Below are 26,728 nucleotides of genomic sequence, written 5' to 3' on the forward strand. Positions count from 1 at the left end.
AGCCTTGGATCATGCCCATCAGATATAGGAGTTTCCACAAATCCTTCCTGGAAAACTCCATGTCCGATCCTGGCTTTCTCTGAAATGGCTGAGTGGTTCCACATTTGGTTAAATCCTTACACAGGGCACTATTCTCTGGGGTCTCCCTTTCTGGAGGTCCAGAATTTTCCAGGACATCAATTTCTGGTTTCTTTGTACCCAAGAGTTCAGTTTTCAGCTTCTCTCTCTCCTGTCACATTTCACTATAAGCTGTGAGGAGAAAGCAGGCTACACTTTCGACATTTAATTTGGAGAACTCTTCTGCTAAATACCCAAGTTCATGGCTTTGAAAATCTGCCTTTCAGCCAAAGCCACTAGTCAATTTTGCCAGATTATCTGCCATTTTAAAACAAGAATCGCCTTCTTTCTAGTCTGTAATGACACATGCTTCATTTCTCTCTACAGCCTGGTCAGAGAGGTATCTTTAGAGTCCACATTTCCACCAAGAGTCTCTTCAAAGCATTCCAAGCTTTCTCTATCAAGTTTCTCACAACTCCTCCAAAATCTTCGCCTTATCCATTTAAAAAGCCGTTTCAACACGTTTGGTATTTGCAAACTGCAGAGCACCCCACTCTCTGGTACCAAAATCTGTTCTAGTTTGCTACCTGCCAGAATGCAATTTACCAGAATCAGAATGGCTTTTAAAAAGGGGAATTTAATAAGTTGCTAGTTAATAGTTCTAAGGCCAAGAAAATGTCCAGTTAAAACAAGTCCATAGAAATGTCCAATCAAAGGTATCCAGGGAAAGATACCTTGCTTCAAGAAGGCCGATGATATTCAGGGTTTCTCTCTCATCTGAAAAGCACATGGCAAACACAGTCACAGTTTCTCTCTCAGATGGAAGGGCACATGGTGAGCAAGGCATCATCTGCTACTTTCTCTCCAGGCTTCCTGTTTCATGAAGCTCCCCAGGAGGCATTTTTCTTCTTCATCTCCAAAGGTCACTGGTTTGTGGGCTCTCTGCTTCTCATGGCTATGTCGTTCTTCTCTGCTTTCTCTGAATCTCCTTCTTTCTCCAAAATGTTTCCTCTTTTACAGGACTCCAGAAATTTATCAAGACCCACCCAATTGGGTGGAGACATGTCTTCACCTAATCCAGCTTAACAACCACTCTTGACTAAATCACACCATCCAGAGAGATAATCTGATTACAGTTTCAAACATACAGTATTGAATATGGATTAGTCTAGCTTTATGAAATGGGATTTTGATTAAAACATGGTTTTTCTAGGGGATATACATCCTTTCAAACCAGCACACCCTTAAATTCACTCGTTAATATTAGTTCATAATAGTGAGACTATATAGCATCTGTCTTTTTGTTTCTGGCTAATTTCATTCAGCATAATGTCAAGGTTCATTCACATTGTTACTAGCTTCATGACTTTATTCTGTCTTACAGTTGTATAGTATTCTGTCATATGTATATACCACAGCTTGTTTGGCTACTTGTCTGTTGATGGACATTTGGACTGTTTCCATCTCTTGGCAATTGTAAAGAATACTGCTATAAACATTGGTGTGCAAATATCTGTTTGTGTCCTTGTCTTCAGTTCCTCTGAATATGCACCTAGTAATGGGATGTTGGATCATATGGTAATTCTATACTTTGCTTCCTAAGGAACCATCAAAGTGCCTTCCAGAATGGTTATATCATTTCACATTCCTACCAACAGTGAATAAGTGTGTTTCTTTCTCCAAACCTCTCCAGCACTTGTCATATTCTGTTTTTTGGAGAATGGCCAATTTAGCGGGTGTGAGATGATATCTCATTGTGGTTTTGATTTGCATTTCCCTAATAGCCAATGAAGTCGAGAATCTATTCATGTGCCTTTTAGCCATTTACATTTCCTTTTCTGAAAAGTGTCTGTCCAAGAGTTCAGGAGAGTTCCAAACACAAGTGTTCTGGTTTGAAATTGTTGTGTTTCTCAGAAAAGCCATGTTCTTTAATCTTGACTCAATATTGTTGGGGGAGGGATCTTTTTTATTGTTTCCATGGAGATGTGACCCACCCAATTGTGGGTGGTACCTTTTGAGTAGGTGGGTTCCATGGAGATGTGTCTCCACCAATTCAAGGTGGGTTGCTTACTGGAGTCCTTTAAGAGGGAACCATTCTGGAGAAAGCTCAGAGCCAACACAGAGAGAAATATTTGGAGATGCAGAAAGAAAATACCCCCAGGGACACGTTTTGAAACCAGAAGCCAAAGGACCAGCTAATACTAGCTATATGCCTTCCCAGATCAGCTTTTCTTGGGTCAAGATATCTTTTTCTAGATGCCTTAATTTGGACATTTTTATCATCCTAGAACTGTAAACTTTTAACCTAATAAATTCCCTTTATAAAAGGCAAAAAAAAAAAAACCCCAACACTGTCCATTTCTTTTGCCTGTTTTTTAATAGGGTTGTGTTTTTGTTGTTGAGGTGAAGAATCTCTTTATATATTCTGAATACTAAACCCTTATCTGACATATAGCTTCCAAATATTATCTCCCACTGGGTAGGCTGCCTCTTTACTTTCCTGACAAAGTTCTTTGATGAAATGTATATGTCCTTTGACTCAAAATTCTACAACTAGGAATTCTACAGTACAGATTGATATACTTGCATAAGTCTATACAAGTATGCTACTACAGCATTACTCTAAGAACTTTAATAAGATAACCTCTGCAAGCTCAGTGTCTAGTCCTAAATTCCAGCTTTGTTATTTATAAGCTATGGAACTTTGGGTAAGTCACTTAACCTTTTTGCCTCATTTTTTTTTATCTGTAAAATGAGACAAATACTACTTCCCCATACAGTAATAACAATTAAATGAAACAATAAAGTAAAGCTCTTAGAACTGTCCCTAACATATAATGAGCTATATCAGTGTTACCTATCAGCATTACTATTAACAATGTGAATGCCAACTACTAGAAGACTGCTTAAGTTCACAAAGTCATACCAGTCATAAAACTTTAGAATATTTTTACGCAAAAAAAGTCAAATAGTATATAAATATTTTTTATAAATATTCCTTAACTCATAAATTACGTGCAAATTGATCTTTCCCCACTCTGTAGAATACTGACTACTAAATTACATTATCATATGCAAAAATAATGTGAAACTATGAGTGTGTGTGTATGTGTGTGTGTGTATACATATATATGGAGAGAGAGACAGAGACACATTCAACAAATTAGCTACATTGGTTATTCAATGAAATATTAGAACATAAATAGATAAAAATATTCAAGAGTTTAACTTTATCCCTTTCAAATATTTTGTATTAAGCCCATCTTTCTAGAAAGCGAGCAAATCTTCTTTGTGAGGTGCCCATTAGTTCTACATTTTCTAATCAATCATTTATTGAAGGACAACAATCTCTTCATATTTAAAGATTTTGTGCCATACAAAATTAAAAGAACTAATACTAACTTAAAGGAACTCATACTCCTTATTGAAACAAACTAATAAAATATCCACATAATTTTAAACTGTAATCATTTATTTCAAAAATATGTTTTTCAAGCGTACCACTGGTCAGATACTGTCGCTATAGCTGTGTGGGTGAAAAAGTCTCTGTCCTCAAGCTTAGCCTCACGAAAGAAAGACACGATAAACAAATGTCTTTCTTATACTTATATATATGAAAGTACATATGAATATAAGATCATATACTATATATATGATATAATTTCAGGCAGTTAGTGCTATGAAATGGTAAATCGAACAACACAGACTTGAAACTCAGAATTCAGGTCAGGGAAACCCTACGTAGAAGGCTAAAGGGCTTAACAGTGTTTGGTACACAGCAGTGCTTAATTAAAAGTTAATTAACTCCCTACCAGTATCGTCATCATCCTTATTTTCATTGTCATGAGCTCTAAGAGATGAAAAGCTGTAAAGGTAAAAGCTAGATTTGCTGTGGAGATGCTTTCCAGGCATTAAAATGTGAGCAAAGAATGGAAGGCAAGAATTACCAGGGTAAATCTGTGAGATACAAAAGAAAGTCCGCTGATTAGAGTAGGAGGCAGAGAAGACAAGAGACTTGCTAGAAAGGATGAGTCAAGTCATGGGGCCCTTGAAACTCAATAACCTCTTTTTAAAAGTGCCTACTACGGACAATTCCTTGCTTTATGTCTGGGGTTCACCTCAAGGCAAACACAAAGAAGAGATTTATCAGGTTTGAAATGGAGGTGTTTGAAACCTGTGATTTAGAGAGGTCATTTTGTCAATCTGTATGCAATGGGTAAAAAGGAAAAAAAGAACGTAAAGTCCGGAAAACCGCTAAGACGTGGAAAACCAGACCAGCGGGGAGACAGAAAAGCGAAAGGTCCTGTCGAAGCCACTTTGGTTACCCGCGGTGGCTACATCTCCACGCGGAAACAATAAAAACACCCACGACTCCCTCACAGGGGTGCCACTACAGAGGGGGCAGGCAAGAAGACCCGGCCGGGGCACGCCCGCAAGCCCACGAGCCCCTCAACTCCCCTACAGAGGGGGCAGGCAAGAAGACCCGGCCGGGCACGCCCGCAAGCCCACGAGCCCCTCAACTCCCCTACAGAGGGGGCAGGCAAGAAGACCCGGCCGGGGCACGCCCGCAAGCCCACGAGCCCCTCAACTCCCCTACAGAGGGGGCAGGCAAGAAGACCCGGCCGGGCACGCCCGCAAGCCCACGAGCCCCTCAACTCCCCTACAGAGGGGGCAGGCAAGAAGACCCGGCCGGGCACGCCCGCAAGCCCACGAGCCCCTCAACTCCCCGCCCCTCGGAACCCGCGGAGCTCCGAAGCTGCACAAGACGCGGGCGCAGGACAAGCGGCGCTCCAAGCCTGACTGGATGTCGGATACCCCGTTCCTCGGCGGTAAGGGTCCCACTTTCGGGGCCAGAGCTCCATGCCCGGTGAGTTGCCAGCCCCAGCGGCAAGTTTCCGGCGTTACGGCGCTCATAGCCGCCAATGTCTTACCATGGAAGAGCCGCCAAACGCCACCTCTCCTCAGCCTGGCAGGGTCAACGCTTCCCCGCCCAACACCAGAGCGCGCGCTGCTCGTTGATTCGACGGCCACTCCGGCCCCGGCCAATCACGTAGCCAGCCCGCCGCTGACGTTAAGGCTGCGCCGCTGCTTTGGGATTGGTCGCCGAGCTGGGCGGGTCGCGCCTTGCCTCAGAGTCTGGCAATATGGCGGCGGAAGCTGGCGGCCAATCCCAGCTGAGAAGGAGACGGTCCCGGGACTCAGTGGAAGCGGAAAAAACGGAACTTGGAGAGGGAGAACTGGCAATGGCAGTGGCGGTGGCCCAAGAGAAGGATGAGGAGAATGAAGAGCGCTGGGTTGGGCCTTTACCTGTGGAGGCTACACTGGCCAAGAAGAGGAAAGGTAGTTGCAGAGATAGGCCAGCTGGGCAAGCTGGAATGCTGAGACACCTGAATTGGGAAATTTCTAACCGGACCGAAAAGGGATGGTGTGTGGTTGTAGGTTTTTGTGTCCTAAGAAGAGACGGTCGCTTTCTCGCTTCTGCCCACTCTGTACTTGAATGTCCTTTCGAAATAGTAATTTGGGCTTAGTACATCGTCTTTTTTATTAATGTCTAACATTTATTGGTCACTGATTTGTTAATAGATACTCAAGCTAACATTTGCCGGTATTTGTGTGCTTGGCGCCTCTCATTTAATCCCCACAGCCGTATGCGGTTGAAATTTCTAACCCCGTTTTGCAGGTGTGGAAAAGACTACCTGTAAAAGGTAGAGATAATTTCAACCCTTACTCTACCACTAATGAATTTTCGGACTTAGGGAAAGTTAATTAAGGTTTTTGGCTTCTAACGTGAAATAGTGACTCTTTTTAATCAAATAAAAAGGGTGGGGAAAGGAATAGATTTAAATTGTCTTGTTTTTAAGATTTTTCTATGAAATGCTATCATTAAAGTTTAAAACCATTAAAATGTGATATTACTTTATCACCCTCTCCAACTTAAAGCTCTTCAGTGCTTTTTTATTGATTTCAAAACAAAGTCCAAGATCTTTAACATGCCATAAAAGGTTGCCCCTTTAGAATATGATCTCTCCTTTCCTCCCCAGCCACATCTTCCATTATTCTTTCTCCCAGCCCCTGTCTTTCCTCCTTATTTTGTACTACAGCCATACTAAACCACTGAGTAGCCCACATTCTCTTTCTCTTCTGGAGGCTTGCCCAAGGATAATGATGTCTCTGCCTAGAATAATTTCTCTCACTCCTTTCACTGGGCTAACTTCTGTTCAACCTTTAGCACCCAGCTCAGCTGTTGCCTCCTCTGGGAAGACTGACACTTCTCCAGTTTGGGATGGGTTTCTAAAGCACCTTGATCATAACGCTAAGGTAATATTTATCACGCGGAATTTACAAGTAGTCCTCAAATCTTATGTATCCAACTTTGGAACAAGCTACTTACTGAACATCATGCACGGACACATTTAAAATACATTACCTTTTTTACTGCCAGGTCTTCCTGTTAAATGTTTTTTCATAGCAACCTTTACCTTCGTTGTACTTGCCACAGCTTGTAATTGTGTAATTATTCATGTGATTGATTCATGTTTCTCTGCACTGCTAAGACTTAGGACCATGCTTATTTCGCTTCAGTGCTTGGTACATATAAGTAGGTGCTTGATAGGTACTTGAATGAATGAATTTTACGACGTTTTTGCTGTTATTTAATTATCTTATTGCATTTGAATATCTTTACATGTCCTTTTTTATGGAACTGAGTGGGTGAACGTAGAAAAATCTAAATACATCCAAGTGCTGATATTAGTATTAGTTATCATAAACCTAACATAATTGAGACAGAAATAACAAAAATCAATAGATGTGGAAATCTCTGTTCATGATCACTCATTGGAGTTAAGCCAATCAATAGTATATTCAATTTGAAGAAAAAAATGAAATCAAGAACCATGTATACAGTGTTAGAGAAAAATAGCTTTGAAAATTTTGTCTCAAATAGCAGGGGGTTAGTAATATTTTTAGCTTTCTAAAAATGGATCCATCACCTTTAACTTATAATTTGAACATTGGGCTTATGTATACATTGTTTTGTGTGTGTGTGCTGTCTGGTGGGGGTCACATTGCATTCTTTTTCCATGTGTGTATTCCCTTATTGCAGCACCATTTGCTGAATTTTTGTTTGTTTTTTTTGTTTGTGTGTTTGCTGGTTTGTTTGGGAAGTGCATGGGCCACGAATCGAACCTGGGTCTCCTGCATTGCAGGCGAGAATTCTACCACTGAACCATTCTTGTACCCTCCCTTATGTATACATTTTAAAAATAACATTATATATGAATATATGGCACTGCCTTTAACTAAACTAACTGTATCGTAGGAACAAGGACTATGTCTTATTCCTCTTTATATCATGCATCCTGAAACCTGTTTGGTTCTTAATATTTGTTCAATAAGTGAATTAACAGCAAAAGGGATATGTATCAGGTAACTAAATTTAGCCATATAATACAGAAAACCCTAAAATTGATAACTTCTAAAAATAGAAATATAATTCTCATGTGTAAAAGAAGTCCCAAGGTATGCATTACAGGATTGGTGTGGAGGTTCTGCAGTCATTGATGACCTAGGTCTCTGCTCTAATAGCACCAGGATATGGCTCTTCTTTTCAGTATACTGACTGGTTGCTGGAAGTACAGCAATTGTACACCAGTTCCAAGCCATAGGACTGAAGAAGGAAGGAAAAGTACACCTTTTTAAGGAGACTTCCTGACTGTCACACACAACACTTAGACTTTGATTTCTTTAACCTAAACTTAGGTACATGGTCTCATCGAAGTGCAGGGGAACCTGAGAAGGGTTATCTTATAGTACGATGTCAATATACCCATGTAAAATGGGGATTCTTTTACTAAAAATGAAGGGAAAAGTAGTTTGTAAAAGACAGCTTTGAGTCTACAATAGAACATTTATGGAAAAATGAAACAGATTGTTGTGGTTAAATTGAGAACTATTTATAGGCATTTTTGGCTACAGTTGGATTACTTTGTTACATATATTATATCATTTTTGCAGGTAAAATTGTTCATAGTTCATATATGGAATCAGTATTTCCAGATATTCTCAGACTATCATTCTTAAAGGTGTTTTGCCCCCTGGAAAACATTTGAGAAGGACTCAACTAGATAATCTCTAGGATTTTTCTCTGCTCTAAAAATCTAAGCATTTTATCATGTTTGTATGTTTCAAAACCCAGTATCAGTGACTTCAAAGAGGATCGGCCTCAGTAATAAACTGAGACACGTTATTGATGACCACTGACCTCTTACGACTTACTAATTGGGTCTATGTGATGAGAAAGATGGCTGTGATATTTTCATGAAATTTGTTTAGTTTTTATTAATGGAACCATCACGTTAAACCAGATCCAGTTAACTCATTGATAGAGATAAGCATCTATGTAATACCTGAGAACTTGTCATAACTGACTAAATAACAATGCTGTTCAGTGCTCTTAATTAATGAAAGTTACAGCTGACATAGCACAATGGATTTTTTAATCATTACATATGAGTTGAGAATTCTAAAATAGAATTTAGAAAAATTTAAATAAAATACGAGTATTTAATTCCATTTACTGTAAAAATACATTTTTTTTACTTTTTTTCTCAGTTCTAGAGTTTGAAAGAGTTTATCTTGATAATCTCCCCAGTGCATCCATGTATGAGCGCAGTTACATGCATAGAGATGTTATTACCCACGTGGTGTGCACCAAGTAAGTATCTCATTGTCTTTTTTTTTCCTGAGAAGTTTATTTTTTTTTATGCTTCAGTTTTGGTGGATTAATAGAAGTTACTTTAGGATATTATGGATGTCTAATTCCGTGACTCTGATACTTTAAGTTAAATAAATATTGGAGGAGTGTGTCTTTTAAGTCAGGACACCCTACTTCATATGAACACCCTAGTCCTTTGGAATACCAAGAGTGGGATGAACAAAGTGACGTTTAAGTTTCCTAGAAGGAAAGTGTGCATTAGTTAAGCTGGGTATAACTGGTAGCTGGCCTCCTTAACATAGGGAAAACGGAGGAACTAAGACATGCTGGAAGTATCAGAGGACCTTCAAAAAAGATATGAATAGGAGATTGGGAGGAAGGTAATATAGTAGTAATGTTTAATATTCTATTATTTGTTGAGCACATAGTATGTCCAGGTACTACACTAAAGCTTTTTCACGAATTATGTCATTTATCTTTAGAATAATCTTGTGAAATAGTATATGGTCTTCATTTTATAGATGAGGAAACTCAGTTTTGAAGAGACTACATGACAGATGAGGCTGGAGGAAAAGACAAGGGATGAATCCTGGAGGACTTTCTATTCCTTGCATGGATTTAAATTTTATCATGTGAGCACGAGAGTAATATCAGGTTTATTTTTTTAAAGGATCATTCTGGCTGTCGTGAGATAAATGAATTCAAATAGGGCAAGAATGATTGCAGGGAGAGCAGTTAGGAGGCTGGTATAGAAATCTGGATAAGATATGATGGTGGCTTGGATATTGGCAGTGAGTGTGAAAAGAAGTTAGATTGATTATTTTAGTCTGCTCTTTGGTCCAGTCTATTCTTGATTTCTTGGAGACAAATTGCATTTGGGAAACATTTAAGATATAAATCTAATTAAATAAAATATCTTTATATTTCATTCATAGGATAATTCAGACCAAATATTAGTACCCTTTCTAGTGTAAATTTGTTGATATTTGAAGAAGCATATAATAGGTCCTAGCATTACTATCATTCTCAAGTTTTGTTTTTTATTATTATTATTTTTTTACCCAAGACATGAAGTGTTTTTAAAAAAGAGTGCAGGCCTTGGGTTTAGGCATATCTTGTATTAAATGCTGCTCTCTAGCTGTGGACCACTAGTGAATAAATTTTTTAAAACTATTTCCTCATTTGTAAAATGGCAATAAAAATGTCCAGCCTAATAGATTTGCTGTGAAGATTAACCAAGGTAATGTGTTAAAATAGTTGAAATATACTAGGTTTCAATAAATGGTATCTATTTTTATATACCTTACAGTGGAGAGTATTCTGTACAAAGTCTTTTTGATACTTATAAAATAAATAAAATACCTAGTATAAGGTACAAAACATAATTGTGTTGAATTTTGCTCTGTGTGAAAGAGTACATTGATATTTGATTATTTATCGACTTCTGCAAAATAATAGATTTTCCCATGAAAAGACTTCCCATGAGGTGATTTTAGCATTTAAGGGACCCTAAGATTTAGTGATCTCTACTGGCAGCACATCTTCCTCTTCTTTCTTCCTCCTTTTCCTCCTCTTCCTCTTCTTCTTCTCCTTCTTTTCCCTTCTCTCTTCTTTTCTCTTCTCCGTCTGCCAAAGCCTAGCTCAATTCTGATCCTAGTTATTGGAATTAAAATTATTGCAGCAGTGATATTGTGAATTACTGATTATATATGTAGAACGGAATGATTATATGTTAAGACTGTGTTTCTTTCTTGTCATTTTTTTTAAATTTTAAAATTAATTAAAAAAATTTTTTTTAAAAATGTAATGGAAAGGCTGGAGGGAACTGCCTGAAAATGTAGAGCTGTGTTCCAGTAGCCATGTTTCTTGACGATGATTGAACAATGATAATAGCTTTCACAATGTGACTCTGTGATTATGAAAACCTTGTGCTGATGCTCCTTTTAGCTACCTTGTCAACAGACAAGTAAAACATGGAATAAAAATAAATAATAGGGGGAACAAATGTTAAAATAAATTTAGATTGAAATGCTAGTGATCAATGAAAGGGAGGGGTAAGGAGTATGGTATGTATGAATTTTTTTTCTGTTTTCTTTTTATTTCTTTTTCTGAATAGATGCAAATGTTCTAAGAAATGACTATGATGATGAATATGAACTATGTGATGATATTGTGAACTGATTATTTATGTAGAATAGAATGATCAAAAGTTAAGAATGGGCGGGCCGCGGTGGCTCAGCGGGCAAAGTGCTTGCCTGCTATGCCGGAGGACCTCGGTTCGATTCCCGGCCCCAGCCCATGTAACAAAAACGGAGAAACAGAATACAATAAAACAAGAAAATGTTTAAAAATGTTTCCCTTTCTTCCTTCCTTCCTTCCTTCTATCCTTCCTTCCTTCTCTCTGTCTTTCCTTAAAAAAAAAAAAAAAAAAAAAAAAAAAAAAAAGAATGTTTGTGTTTGGTGTTTTTTGGTATTTAAAAAAAATTTTTTAATTTTTTTTAATTAATTAAAAAAACCCTAAAATTGTGAAATTAAAAAAAAAATTACTGCAGCAGTAATTGTTAGGATATCCAGAAAATAAATTCAAAATTTGCGATGGTCTACTCTAGTAGAGTGGTCTGCATAAAGGAAGATTTTTAAAAACCTATTATAAAAGAGTTAAAGATCTTTGAGAATTATTTCTTTGGAGATGTTGATTCCTGTCTTTTAGAAATCAACTTTAAAAATTTTATTCATACAGGACAGATTTTATTATTACTGCCAGTCATGATGGACATGTTAAGTTCTGGAAAAAAATAGAAGAGGGAATTGAATTTGTCAAACATTTTCGTAGCCATCTGGGTAAGAATTTCACTTTTTTTTTTGTAGCTCTCATTTGAACTGTACTGATTAAAGTTTCTCTTAAAATGTCATTTTTTTCTATGAATTATTCACATTATTTCATTGGTATTTGCTAGAATGTTTTCATTTGGTCTGCTCAATAGGAGTTATTGAGAGTGCTGCAGCTAGCTCTGAGGGGGCGCTGTTCTGCTCTGTGGGTGACGATAAAGCAATGAAGGTGTTCGATGTCGTGAACTTTGACATGATCAATATGCTGAAGCTTGGGTGAGTCTTTTTAAAGTTTATCTTTTTGAACTTAGTGAAATCATTTTTAAACCAAACTTTACCATTTCAAAGGTTATTTCTAAACAATATATTGTTTTGATTTTTCTAATTTGAGGGGAAAATTTTGAGGGTAGAGGGAGGTATAAGTCACTAAGTACAAATTTACCTCTATTTCATTTGGTGGCACTTTTAGGTCATTGATAATATAGATATGGGCTCTGATTTGCATATTAGGAAGAAAGCATAGAAGCTTGACTTGTGTATTTAAAATAACAGATGTACTAGTTTGATATGATGTATGTACCCTGGAAAAGCCATGTTTTAATCCTAATCCCGTTTTGTAAAGGCAGCCGTTTCTTCTAATCCCTATTCAATGCAGTATGTTTGAAACTGTAATTAGATCATCTCCCTAGAGGTGTGATTTAGTCAAGAGTGGTAGTTAAACTAGATTAGGTGATGGCATGTCTCCACCCATTCAGGTAGGTCTTGATTAGTTTCTGAAGTCATATAAAAGAGGAAACATTTTGGAGAATGAAAGAAATTTGGAGAAAGCAGAGAATGCTACAGCACCATGAAGCAGAGGGTCCATGACTCAGCGACCTTTGGAGATGAAAAAGAAAAACACCTCCCGGGGAGCTTCATGAAACTGGAAGCAGGGAGAGGAAACTAGCAGATGACGCCATGTTCGCCATGTGTTCTTCCACCTGAGAGAGAAGCCCTGACTGTGTTTGCCATGTGCCTTCTCACTTGAGAGAGAGAAACCCTGAACTTCATCGGCCTTCTTGAACCAAGGTATCTTTCCCTGGATGCCTTTGATTGGCCATTTCTATAGACTTGCTTTAATTGGGACATTTTCTCAGCCTTAGAACTGTAAACTAGCAATTTATTAAATTCCCCTTTTTAAAAGCCATTCTATTTCTGGTATATTGCATTCCAGCAGCTAGCAAACTAGAACAACAGATTTAATATGTACATTAAGAATTACGTAGCTATTATGTAAGGGGCTCCAAAGAACAATGAGAAAATGCTTTCATCATAGCGTGCACTAGTAGCCTGGAAGAACTGCAGGAACACTTGTCTTCACCTTTGTGTTCTTACAACTAATAACTAATTCAACTTTTCTGGGTTTATCTTGAAAAAATGCACTTGTTTAAGTTACTTGTCTATGGATTTTTTTTAGCCTTCCATTTTTGTCTTCATTTTGTTTGCCTTTGTGTGTTTCTATGAGTAACACACAAACACTTTAAAGCAAAGGAGAAAACTGTGAACTATTGCACAGTGTGTTTTTTCTTTTTTTTAACATGAATCTTTAAACTTCTCAAAAAGCCTAATGAATTTTTTCCCTATTTCCCTTTCCACTTACTTACTTGGTTCCTTTAACTTACATTCTCAATTTTGGTATAAATGGTGGTTTCTGACATGTTAGTAGTTAAGTTTTATTTAGATGCCATGACTAGGAGTACATTTATTATTTTAACTATATTAATTTAATTTGGGGGGGGGTGGAGATTTGTTTGTTGTTCCCACTATTCTCAAAGTACATACTTTTTAAATTAATGAAACTGTGAGGAAAAGGAGAAGGGAGAGAATGAAATCACAGAAGTCCTATTGTTCAGTTGTCCTTCAGTAAAATTGCTAGTAGCGTTGTATTTACCCTATAAATAAGTTAACCTGAATTACTTATAAAAATTTAGCAGTGCTGTAGTATTGATTCAGTCAAACTTTTAGGCTATCTAATGCCACTGAAAATTGGATTACTGTATGATATTCAGCTCATGCCTTGGGCCCTCTAAGTAGACAAACGTTTGTATTCATGATAACATTGTAAACTGTCCCGTGTTTATAACTGTTATCAAAGATGAACAACCATGGTGTTCAGAATGATTCACTGGGATTATTTTAAATCAGGAAGTAACCATTTGTATTTGCATTTGTGTATTGCATGTTAATTTGGCATGCTTGGTAGCTGCTTTTCTTTTACCTGTAAAAATTCTGAAAGCTGGTCCAAATAATGCTGCATACCAAATTGTGCTCTTATATATTACCACATTGTATTCTTTTTTAATCAGATAGCATGTTTTAGTTTAATTATAGTGGCTTGCTGTGAGAATGTCACTTGCTTATCTTTTATTTCACTTGAATTCTTAATCATGCTTTTAACATTGTATTTAGCAAATCATTTCACTAGGTTACATAAATATGTCATTCCTTTGAAAAAGCAAAGGATTCCCATTTTCACAATTTTAAAATAAAAGTAACATGTTTATCCAAAGGAGGAAAATAGTTCAGATTTATATTATGGAAATGATTAAAGGTTGCAGAAAAGGGTAAGTTTAGATTTGCAAACAGCACCTTTTACTTTAAAAAAAGAAAAAAACAACATTAATATTAATCAACAGTACTAGGGAAAATTTACCCCAAATTACTAGATAAAATGTAGAAATGTGTGCCTTTCAGTATATTTACTCTTGCTTGGTATTCATTTGAATAACCTGATCACTTCAATGCCTGAGAGCACATTTAATTTCTGTGGAATGCCGCATAGGGCTCAAAACAATCTTTAATGTACAATTATTTTCTAGAGTAAGAGGTCTGTTATATGAGGAGAATCTTTATATTGGGCTTTTTTATATATATTTTTAAATGTTCACATTTCTTTCTTTCTGTTATTTAAATGCCACCATAATATCATGTAAAAAAATATGCCTTTGGCTATTGCTTAGGAAAATTAGATATGATGAATCCTTGTTATGATGCTGTTTGGAGGTTTCCATTGTGGTTTTTGTCATTATTTATTACAGCAGATTTCTAAACAACATCATAACAAGGATTCATTAGATCTAACAGTACTTATTAAATTAACAAGGATCTATCATGTCTGCTTTGCTGGTGCTTAGTATATTAACTTCTTTGCTGTGTTTATTTTGGTATTATGTATTGTGTCTTTATAAGGCTTATGTATATTTTGGGAATGTTAGGCACATGATGATTTTAAATTCTGGAGTATATTGATATCTGAACTATGTGGTTAGACTGCACAGTAATGAACTGAGACTGAGTTTTCTGTGTGTTTTTAAGATAACATGCTGAACTTATATAGAGCTAAATGAAGGTCAGTTTGAAACTTGTGGCATTGTCAAAAATATATTTGGAACTTCTTTTTTGAAATTTCCTTCTAAATCAGTACATTGGCCATTAAAGGTAATCAGTCTTACCATTTATGGTCACAACTATTTTTTTTAATCACAGAATTTTTTGACCTGACTTGATCATCTGTCTTATTCCCCAGCTTTGTTTCCCAGACTTTAGCTGTTTTTAAAAATCAAATCCATTTAGAAATGTTGAACACTTGCCACCTTTGAAGATACTCAAGAGTATATTTCAGGCTACTATAGAAATGCTAATGAAAGAATTCCAAAAAAGTTTTGAGCATCAGTACCATGATTGGAATAACTAACTTCTCAGACTACTTTGAAGATGACAGCACTCATCTGAATGGACAAATTTGGCATATTGATTAAATTTGCCAAGGTACTTTTATACTTGTTCATCAAGTAGCAGGTCAAAAGCTTAAAGTTTTAATATCAAGCTCAAGTTAGTAATAATGAGAATGGAATGTAAGAGTGTTTTTCTACTAAGCATAGCTGTTAACTAAGATAAAGAATGGATTTATAAAGATACCACTACACACTAACCTATTTAAAAGTAAGTTATGCATAGACTATTTTTTACAGATGAAAAAAGCAACGACCCAGAGTATCTAAGGCCCAGGTCTATTTAGCTTTCCTTATCTATCCATGGGAAGTAAATAGGCTACTATATGTTTGATGGATCCTTAGACATTATCATTTCATTGATGAAATCAGAAAAAGAAAAAGTAATAAAAGATTCTGAGCTCTTCCTCCCCATTCTGTATCTTTCTTTGCTTCTGTTGAGCAAGGGGTCTGTTTTGGTTTGTTAAATCTGCCGGAATGCAATATACTAGAAATAGAATTGCTTTTAAAAAGGGAATTTATTAAGTTATAAATTTACAGTTCTAAGGCCATAAAATATATAAAGTATCCAGGAAAGATGCCTTGACTCAAGAAAGGCCATGGATCTGGAACACCTCTCTCAGGTGGGAAGGCATGTGGCTGGCATCTACTGGTCCTTTGGCTTCTGGTTTCAGACAACTTCTCCAGGGACATTTTCTTTCTGCATCTGTGGGCTCTGTCCTTTCTGTTTTCCAAGTGTCTGCCTCTGAGGTTTCTCCAAAATGTTTCCTCTTTTAAAGGACACCACTAAACTAAACAAGACATACTTTAAATGGGTAGAGTCAAAGCTCCATCTAATCAAAAGGCCACACAGGCAATTGGGTGTATCATGTCTCCATGGAAATAACCTAATCAAAGGTTTCCACCCTAAACAGTAAGTTTGGCCCCACAATTGGATCAAGATTAAAACATGGCTTTTCTGGGGTACATAATAGTTTCAAACTGGTACAGAGTCCCACTGGCTAAATCATTGACTGGGACTTTTTTTTTTTTTTCTCTTTTTGATGATAGATTGGAGGGTGGGAACTGCATACTTGTATTAACTTTTTTTTTTTCTCAATTCTTTACTATTCTAGCTATTTTCCTGGACAGTGCGAATGGATCTATTGCCCAGGGGATGCCATATCCTCAGTTGCTGCTTCTGAGAAGAGTACAGGAAAAATTTTCATTTATGATGGTCGAGGAGATAACCAGCCCCTTCATATTTTTGACAAACTCCATACATCACCTCTTACTCAGATACGGCTAAACCAAGTTTACAAAGCAGTAGTGTCCTCTGACAAATCTGGAATGATTGAATACTGGACTGGGCCTCCTCATGAATATAAATTCCCGAAAAATGTGAATTGGGAATATAAAACTGATACGGATTTATATGAATTTGCCAAGTGTAAGGCTTATCCAACCAGCATATGTTTTTCACCTGATGGGAAGAAAATAGCTACTATTGGCTCTGATAGAAAAGTTAGGATTTTCAGGTTTTTAACTGGAAAACTCATGAGAGTCTTTGACGAATCACTAAGTGTAAGTATAGTTTACTCTTCTTCAAAATAAAGAAAATGTCTTTATTTTGTACTATTTCTGGAAAGAAAGTTTTGTGTATAGAAGTTTAGGGTGATGGCTCTTTTATCCCATTGATACTAATCAACTGTCTTCTGTCTTCCATTGTCGCTCTTCAGAACTCTCCCCTGGATTTATGATGCACCTTCCCAGCCAGTTATTCTTACTTAGGTGGCTTCCTTATCCTCTTAAGATGCTCAGAACTCCTTGTTGGCCCTCTTCTCACTCTTTTTTTCATTCCTATCTATATGACTACTTCCAAATTTATTTCTTAAGCTTTCTATTATAAATAAACCTAGTCCTGTCCTTTTTTCACTATCTCCATGTGTGGCACCAATATTCGTCCACTTGCTCCAGCCAGATACCTAGGAATCATCCTTTGCTCTTTTTCCTTACCCCTTTATTTACTTCATTATGAATCCTGCCAAGTTTACTTTCTAAATTTATCTTAAATCCATCCATTACCTTTCAGCACAGCTGTTGCTGTACATGATCTTTTGCCTGGCCTTTTGTGTGGCCTACTGTCTTAATTTATTCTGGCCTTCTCCTCATCTTTTATTCACTGTGGCCAAGTGCATATCTGATCATGTCATTCCTTCACCTAGAACCTTTCAGTGACATCCTGTTTTTAGGATCAAGACCAAAATTGTAGCCTACCAGTCCTTCCATGTTGTGGCCCTGGCCTACCATTCCAGTCTACCGTACATAACTTTCTCCCTGCCTCTTATTCTAGCCACTTAAGTCTTTTTCCAATTTCTTGAACATGTCTCCTACCACATGGCCTTTGTATATGTGGTTCCCTCTCCTGGAATATCCTCTCCTCCCCATTTCTCCCATTACCTATTGAACACCTGCTTGTCCTTCCCATCTTAATTGAAGGCTCACTTCCTCAGGGAAGCTATCACTGTCCAATCTAGGAGCATTTTTTTTTAATGACTGTATCACTGTATTTCCTTTTAGAGAATTTGATAAGGTTGTATTGTGGTTGATATGTATTATTCCCAATAGACTAAGCTCTGTTGGACTTGGTCCTCTGGTTTGCCTCATGATTGTATCTACAACAGTAATAACAGTGCCTGATGTTGCACAATAACTATTTTCTATGCTTGTCATATGCCAGGTACATGACCCTTGCTCAGGAAGCTTGTAGTCATTGGCTACATTGTCCAGCTCAGTAGCTGCTAGACACCTGGAGCTAACGAGCACTTGAAATGTGGCTGATACAAATTGAGATGTGCTAGAAGTATAAAATACATGCTAGATTTCAAAGACTGAATATGAAAAACAAGGATGTAAATTATCTCAATTTTTTTATATTGCTTAATGTTGAAATGATATTTTGGCTATTTGGGTTAAGTAAAACATTAAAATTAATTTTGCCTGTTTCTTTTTACTTTACTATAGCTACTGAAATTTAAAAAATATATATATGTGGCTTGCATTATATTTCTTCTGGAAAGTGCTAATCTGTGGCTTCTAAAAGATAGTAAGATATATTATTTGTATAGAGAAAGCAGTAGTATATTAACCAGGTAACGTTTTAAAAAAATTATAACAACCAGTTACTTATTAGTATAAGGCACTATTTTTATGGTTGTACTTACTCGTGTCTTAATGTTTTAGAATCCCACTTAAGGAGATAAGTACACAAACTATCAGTGGCTCTTAATGTGTACTTTGCTTCTATTTAAATTCTCATTCCCTTTTTTAAATAGCGTTTTGTTGTTGTTAATAAATGGTTTGTTTCCTAGATGTTTACTGAACTGCAGCAGATGAGGCAACAGCTACCAGACATGGAATTTGGCCGACGAATGGCTGTAGAACGTGAGTTGGAAAAGTTGGATGCAGTAAGATTAATTAATATAATTTTTGATGAAACTGGACACTTCGTGCTATATGGGACAATGCTGGGCATTAAAGTCATAAATGTAGAAACAAACCGGTAAGTTTTAGTAATAAGTTTTTTTTTTTTTTAATGCATTAATGGGGAACCATTTCCTTCTTAGGGAAACAGTGGGAGTTTTGTTTGTTCTGAGACAAGCAGAATGGTCCCAAATGTCTAAACTAAGCCAAATGTTTTGACTGGATTTTTCTGTGGTCTCTTGGTTGTTTATAATCTTATATAAAAAGTTTCCATTCATGTTTGTAAAATAAATGAAAGGAAGATATGCATAGTTTCAAATTGTTTTTTTTTAACAAATTTTAGTCTGTCTTTTGCTTACTGATTTAAATTATACTGGTTCATGTTAAATACTACCAAATATTTTAGCCACAGAATTCAACATTACAGCCTGCTAGACCTAAAATCAGAAGTTAAAAGGCATGAAACCACAATAAGCCTTTTATATAAACAGTCCAAACCACAATAAGCCTTTCATATAAACAGTCCATTTGGTCGTAGTACAAAATAGCTACAATCAGATACTATCACTGAATGTAAATAAAAAGAACTTAAAATATATTTTAAGGAGAAAAAAAATACCCTGTGTTGTACATTCCTACATATAAACATATTTATGTTATAGTTCCTGGCAATTCAAAATCTTTAAAGGTTTGCAGAAAAACTAAAATACAGATAGGTTAAAACTGAATAACTAAATGACTTTTTTTTTTAACCTGAATTTTTTTTTAATGCCAACCAATTTAAAATAGAATTTTTTTTTTTTTTTTGGTAAAGAAATACTTTTAAAAACCTTTCATATTTATTTTTGATGCCTGCTTTTTTTCTGTAAAATTTTTTGGATTGGAGATAATTCTGGTAATTTCATTGCCTAAAACACTATTGTATTTTTCAGGTGTGTGCGGATCTTAGGCAAGCAAGAAAATATCAGAGTGATGCAACTGGCGTTATTCCAGGGAATAGCCAAAAAACATCGTGCTGCAACTACTATAGAGATGAAAGCTTCTGAAAATCCCGTTCTTCAGAATATTCAAGCTGACCCAACAATAGTCTGTACATCTTTCAAAAAGAATAGGTTTTACATGGTATGTAGTAGTACTAAGAGATGGTTTCTTCCAATTTGGTTAGGAGTTTTATTTTCTTAATTTGTGCTTTCAACTGCAAAGAATGTTGGCAATAACAGCAGACTTTCTGAACAACCAGAATACCATCTTATAATTGTAGAATTTTTAACTAGGATATAATTTTAAGTATTAATATACTTTTTCAACCTGGTTTCAACAACTGTTTGTGTTATCTAGGATGACAGGCAGTAGTAAATGGTTAAGGGGGCATAATTGCATCTAAAATAATTTTTGCTGTGGGGTTTTAAAATTTCTTTTAATTAATTTTCAACTTTTGAAAGTAATTTATTTCTTCTGAACTTCCTTTTCTAAGTACATTTTCTTTTCTGTCATTCATATCCATTTTATTGGCACTACCTTGGAATTACATATTCCTGAGAATTTTTTTTTCTCTGCAGAACTAAAAATACCCTGTTCATTAAAATTGGGATCAGAATCAAACTACTTAAGCTTTGTAGCACTGTTCTTTCACCTACACAAAACAACCTTAAGTAGAGAAACCTCTGCCCTTGTAATCTAGCCTACATGCTCTAGCCAGAGAACTTTCTAAGACTGAAATATGTTACTTCTTTGCCTAAAACGTTTTGAGGACTCACCAGCTCTCTAAATTTTCTTAACCTCCTTGCTTCTATAACTTTATCTTTCTGCATTTTCAGTTCATTTGCCACACTAACCATACTGAACTTTTTCCATTTCCTAAAAGTTGAGTGGTCTTTTCTTTAATCTGGGATGTTCCCCAAACTATTTCTTCTGCCTGCCACATACTGTCACTACCTCCTACACATACTTCAGTCTCAGTTTGGAAGACCTCCCTTAACATCTAGTCTGGGTTAAGTGTGTCTGCTCAAGTTCTTCTTTTGCTTCCCCTATCATAGCATGTGTCAGTTTTCAGAATAATTTGTTGACTTTTTGTCTTAGACATTGCCATCTCTCCCTCAAGACAGTATAAAATCCATAAAGACAGGGCACTCTGTCTTAATCCCTATTAAATCTATAAAGTTTCTGGCCCATTAGAGCATACTCATTCATTCATCTGATAAATTGTAAGCAGCTGTGATGCTCTTAGGTTGTCAGCACTTATTAAAGGTATTAAAATAGCAGTTTCTTTAGCCCAACCAGGCTTTAAATACAGAATGGGTAAATTTTTTAAAAACCTTTTTTATATTGTAAAATGTAACATATACAAAAAGCAATGAATTTCCAAGTACGCTTTAACAAATAGTTATAGAACAGATTTTAAAGTTTGGTATGGGTTACATTCCACAATTTTAGGTTTTTTCTGGCTGTTCCAAGACACTGGAGACCAAAAGAAATATCAATGTAATGATTCAGCCGTCATACTCATTTGTTAAGCCGTATCTTCTCTGTATAACTCCACCATCAATTTTGATCTCTCTCCCACTCTTTAGGGGTATTTGGGCTATGGCCATTCTAACTTTTTCATGTTGGAAGGGGCTGTCAATAATATAGGATAGGAGGATGGAACAAGTTGATGTTGTGGAGAGGCTGGCCCTTTTACATTTTAGAACTTATCTAGTTCAGGGACCCATCTGGAGCTTGTAGGTTTAGAAAGTTACCCTAGTGCCTGGAACCTTTGTAGAATCTGATACGATGCCCTTGGATTCTTTAGGATTGGTAGGAATGGTTTTGGTAGGTGTTTGGCAAGTTATGATAGGTAACAATATCTAACTGAAGCTTCTGTAAGAAAATGGTATTATTTTAAGATGAGAATTTTGCTTATAACTTTCAAAGTTATTGCTAAAAACTTATTAGTATGTATTTTAAGGATACTAATAAGGAAAGTGATTTGTATTGCTTTTTTTGCCTGTAATTTAACTTTTATTTAAGGTAAAAATCAGTGGTAAAGGAAAATGATACATACTGAACACACATATTTTGTTAATTTTCCATCGGTTTTATTGAGAAGTTATGTTTTCTTTTTCTTTCTCCAAAGTTTATTTTGTTGATTAAACCATATATATTCATTGTATAGTTTGAGGAAATGAAGAAACAAAAATAAATCATACTGTTTCCTTATACTGCTAACATTTTCATGAAGTTTCTTTCAGTCTTATGAGGTGTGCATTGAGTAAAACTAAAATGGCATATATATAGACATATCATTTATGTATTTATTTATATATACCCACTATGTATATATAAATTTTATATCCCTTTTTTTCAAATCCAGCATCATAAAATAAATTAGTATTTTATAAATCTTGAACTATAGGAGTTCCACATGTAGGCTAAATGAAGATCATTTTTTAAAAATTCATATAAATAAATAGTACAGCAGACGAGCCATTCGTTTATAAACTGGAGATAAGATGTTAAGGCAATAACATTCTAGCTTGGTCATGTAGCATCTATCCAAGTGGATCCATCTTCCTGGAACTCAGTTGGCATAAGGTAGAGCTTTCTTAAGAGAGAAGATGTTTACTTACTGAGAGTCAAAAGTAACAAGCCTTGAGAATTCCAGAATTTTAATCACCAAAGGTTTTTCTCATTTCTCCCTACACCCAAGGAATTCTGAAATTTCTAGCTATTTCACTAAAAATTTGTATTCTTTCTCCCAGGCTTCAGGGTTGTAGGTAGATCAGGTGGGGCTCTGCAAAATAAAAAATAATAAGGGGTCAGGACTGTTACCGATTCATCCTTGTGAACTGCCCTTCCTGGCATGTGGTCCTGCACATAGTTGTAATAATAATTGTTAATATGTGTAGTGCCTTCTGTGTGTTACAATTCTGTAAGCACTGTATATCCCTTCATTTAGTCTTACAGTAGATACCACTGAGGGAGGTACTGTCGCTCCCATTTTATGAATGAAGAAATTAGTTTACTAGTGGCAGAGCTAGAATTCAAACCCAGGTAATGTAAATAGTGAAAAGAGTAGCTGGCAGGTTAGGGTATTCTAGAAGAAAGGAGAAGGCTACCTCAATATAGCATCTGTTAAATGTGTATCCAAGGTTTCCATCCAAAAGTAAAGTAAATCCCATTTAAAACCATACATTTCCATGATATTACATGGATATTTTCATAGTAGACAAATGTAAAAATAATGTAATTGCCTTACACATCTTATGATGGGATATTATTCCTGAAATAGTTATTCTAATGTGAATTTTTACTCTCTTCAAATACTTCACTAGAAATGAAACTTTCTTGTGCATAAATTTCCACCAGATAAAAAAGTTAATTCATTCATTTGTTAATTTTCTCTTCCTTGAGTTTACCAAACGAGAACCAGAAGATACAAAAAGTGCAGATTCTGACCGAGATGTTTTTAATGAGAAACCTTCTAAGGAAGAAGTCATGGCAGCTACTCAAGCTGAAGGACCTAAACGAGTTTCAGATAGTGCTATTATCCATACAAGCATGGGAGACATTCACATCAAACTTTTTCCCGTGGAGTATGTACTTTTTTTGTCTTAAATAAACACCAGTTAAATGTATGTTTTTGAAGGAACCATATAATCTTATTATTTTGGCTTAAGGAATTTTGAAATACTGAAATGTTTGATAGCCCATCTTTCTTGTTCTAATTGTTTTCCACCTAGGAAATGGGAAAATTTTATACATATATATACACATACTTCACAGGTTTCTTATGAGGACAGAGTATATTAGGTATGAAGGTGCTGATGTAAACTATAAAATGCTTATGTGTATATTCTGTATATGAATAATTGCTATCATATCATATTTTGGCACTGAACAAGGGTAGTAGGCAGTTCTAGACTTCTCAGTAGTCTTGTTTCAAATGAGAAGAACTCGTACCCATTAAATCTGTTTTCTGATACATTTGGTGCAAGATTATCTTGATTCTCCTTACGTTCTCAGCTCTAAGAGCTAGTAGTACATGGTAATGTACCATATTAATCTAAATACTGTCAAACTCAAATATAATAAATACTCATGATTAAATAATAAAGAGTATACTATTATTACATGCCCTTCAACTCGTTTGTCGTGAGGTTAAGAGGTTATGATAAAAGACATACTTCTGAAACATTCAGAAGACAATTAAAAACATCATTAGGAGGCAGAACTGCAAAGAAAACTATCTTAAAGTGATTTATATGGGTTTCATATTTTTTAATACTTATCTTATTAGGTGCCCCAAGACCGTGGAAAACTTCTGTGTTCACAGCAGAAATGGTTACTATAATGGGCATACATTTCACCGTATAATTAAGGTAGGTTATACAACTGTTATATGATTTAAGGCATACTATGTTATTGGGCAGAGAGCAAGAAATTGGTAGGACAGTGTACAGATGACTGATGAAATAGTGTAAAAGAAATGGCATTATCAAAAAAATTACTTTTGTTTCCATTTGGGAAAGATGGACATCTCCATTCAATAAACATGCACTAAATTGTTTATTGCAGATTATGTGAATAAAATAGTTTCTGTTCTTAAGGAACTCAATTGGTAGGAAGGGACAAGCTATGCACGTATTATGTGATGGATATGTATATGAAGGACTGATAGGCAAAAAAATTTACCCCAAGGAAGTAACAATTATAGACATCCTAAAACTTTATTTTCTTGCACATTATAAAAGACATAAAATACTGTACAGATCCTAAGACTGACTTACACAGTATTAACTGGTTTTTTCCTATTATCTGGCAAGTTTCTGTATGTCTATACATGGGAAGACCTTTACATTTTTGTTTCAATTATTGAATATATGGTGGTGTTTGAGCAATAGAAATACATCATCCAAAGTAGCGTATAACATACTAAGGGTTTAATCAAATCACTTTATACAGTGACTGTGAAGGAAGTTAATATTTCACTGAATATAAAGCACACTTGGCAGAAATACATAAAAGTCCAAAGCATTCATATACAGAAAAGGACAATATATGATTTGTGTATACTTTCTGTTAAGGGCTTCATGATTCAGACTGGAGATCCAACAGGCACTGGTATGGGAGGAGAAAGTATATGGGGAGGAGAATTTGAAGATGAATTTCATTCAACATTACGACATGACAGACCATATACACTCAGCATGGCCAATGCTGGATCGAATACTAATGGATCCCAGTTTTTCATAACAGTGGTACCAACAGTAAGTATATTAGCCTGTTCAAAAAACCAGAGATTTCTAGGTTATGATCTCAGAGAGTGAATTCAGTGGAAAAGGGAGCTGCATTATTCTCTGCCTGTATTTATAACTGCCAAAGATGTAAGAGTGAAAGCAATTTAGGGAAAATGTAAAATCACCTAACAAATCTGTTTTTACTTGGTAAAATAATACTTTCATGTAGAAGAAAGCACAAAAGACCATATTCAAGATATTGAAATCTGCCTCTGTCACTTTAATTGTGCAGTCTCTAAAAAAGTTATTTTACCTCTCTGGGCCTTTTTCCTCATCTTTAAAATGCAGGGGTAAGAGCATATGAATTCCTGATTTTAAGATTTTTTTTTCTCACATTTTTATATCTTTGAAACCCAAATACATCTCAGTGGTATTTTAGATTTGATGAAATACAGTATAAAAGAGCATCTAGCTGTACTACTAAGTAGTTTTACAAATATATAAAACATTACACACTTCCTTTTTTGGAATTAAGCACCAAGCCCTAAAGAACGTAGAAACAATACTCCTGCTATCTCTACCCCAGTTTTAAGTAATAGATAAGGAAACAATGAAACAGGATTAATTTGCCCAAAGTCAAGTAACTTGCAGAGACAACTATTCCATACTACCTCTTAATTAGTTCAGGTAGTATTCCTACAAAGAACTTTTAAAGCCTTAGCCAATAATTCGTTAAGCTATGCAAAGTAACTTACTTTTAGCAAACATCTCCCAGCTCCCTTTGGTCCAAAGAATGCAGATATTTAATTAAATATTATTATACTATTCTTTTACATTTTTTTATATATGCATGGAAATCACTGTTAAAAACAGCTAAATGAAAGTTGTACTTTTTAACTGTGTAATAAAATGAAGCATAAATTTAAAATCTTTAATTTGCACACCCAGAGGGTGTGACTTATGAACTATGGGTTTATCAAGGTTTTCCATTTGTCCTCCATTACAGCCTTGGCTTGATAATAAGCACACAGTATTTGGACGAGTTACTAAAGGAATGGAAGTTGTGCAGCGTATCTCCAACGTCAAAGTCAATCCCAAAACAGATAAGCCCTATGAGGATGTCAGCATCATAAATATTACTGTCAAGTAAAATGATGATATTTCATTGTACTTTCAAATAAAGCTAAACATCTATTAAACATAGAATTATTTACATTAGGGAGCATTTAACATACAAATCATGTTTCAAGAATATAATATTATATATTTATATTTTTCATTAAAGGCCATTTGTTAAAACTCAGTCTTTAATTTTTCTTGCATCATTTCTCATCCTGGCAGGTGATAAATCTAAACAGACTAAACGTGGGCAAATAGCACTCTTTAAAGATAATTTCTTATGCAATTCAAAACCATATTAAATAATGATAGTGGTATCTTAAGCTCCTTAATTTTTTTAAAAACCTACTGGGTATTCTGTCCTTATTGTGTTTCCTTAGACCCACCAAGAAGAGATACGAGGATCTGATATGTACCATTTCCTTTCTTTTATAAGCTTTATATTTCATGCCAAATAGTTTTCTTTTGAGCATTAAGTAGTGGTAAATAAAGTCTCAATAAATAAATAGGAAGTTCCTTTAGTTAAAAGTGTTAAATTCTTCAGTGATTATGAAGTA

General features: G+C 35.5%; 3 protein-coding genes across 9 annotated transcripts in view; 1 reads left to right on the forward strand and 2 right to left on the reverse strand.

Annotated features, from left to right (window-relative positions):
- The window catches only part of CENPK (centromere protein K), a 161,451-nt gene extending 156,360 nt beyond the window's left edge, over positions 1–5,091 (reverse strand). For 3 of the 4 annotated variants that reach the window (XM_077117313.1, XM_077117310.1, XM_077117314.1), the window contains exon 1: positions 4,873–4,980. In XM_077117313.1, the coding sequence (XP_076973428.1) occupies positions 4,873–4,971 (99 nt within the window). In that variant the 5' untranslated portion in view covers positions 4,972–4,980. The other variant, XM_077117311.1, reaches the window with a different exon arrangement.
- PPWD1 (peptidylprolyl isomerase domain and WD repeat containing 1) lies at positions 4,800–26,355 on the forward strand. Of its 4 annotated transcripts, XM_077117307.1 has the most exons (13): positions 5,216–5,400; positions 5,702–5,728; positions 8,452–8,458; positions 8,671–8,773; positions 11,514–11,614; positions 11,758–11,878; positions 16,488–16,935; positions 18,723–18,913; positions 19,767–19,956; positions 23,227–23,408; positions 24,113–24,194; positions 24,900–25,082; positions 26,059–26,355. In XM_077117307.1, the coding sequence occupies exons 1-13, from the start codon at positions 5,329–5,331 to the stop codon at positions 26,200–26,202; spliced, it is 1,851 nt and encodes a 616-aa protein (XP_076973422.1). In that variant the 5' UTR covers positions 5,216–5,328; the 3' UTR covers positions 26,203–26,355. The 4 variants fall into 4 exon arrangements, with proteins under 4 accessions (XP_076973419.1, XP_076973418.1, XP_076973422.1 ...); XM_077117304.1 differs by lacking the exons at positions 5,216–5,400; positions 5,702–5,728; positions 8,452–8,458 and adding an exon at positions 4,800–4,924; XM_077117303.1 differs by lacking the exons at positions 5,702–5,728; positions 8,452–8,458 and having other exon boundaries at positions 5,173–5,397.
- The window catches only part of TRIM23 (tripartite motif containing 23), a 62,582-nt gene continuing 57,730 nt past the window's right edge, over positions 21,877–26,728 (reverse strand). Inside the window, exon 13 of the mRNA XM_077117309.1 lies at positions 21,877–22,606. The gene's annotated coding sequence lies outside the window, so the exon portion shown is untranslated. The remainder of the gene's footprint in view (positions 22,607–26,728) is intronic.

This window comes from Tamandua tetradactyla, chromosome 9 (assembly GCF_023851605.1).
Source record: "Tamandua tetradactyla isolate mTamTet1 chromosome 9, mTamTet1.pri, whole genome shotgun sequence".
Taxonomy (NCBI): Eukaryota; Metazoa; Chordata; class Mammalia; order Pilosa; family Myrmecophagidae; genus Tamandua; species Tamandua tetradactyla.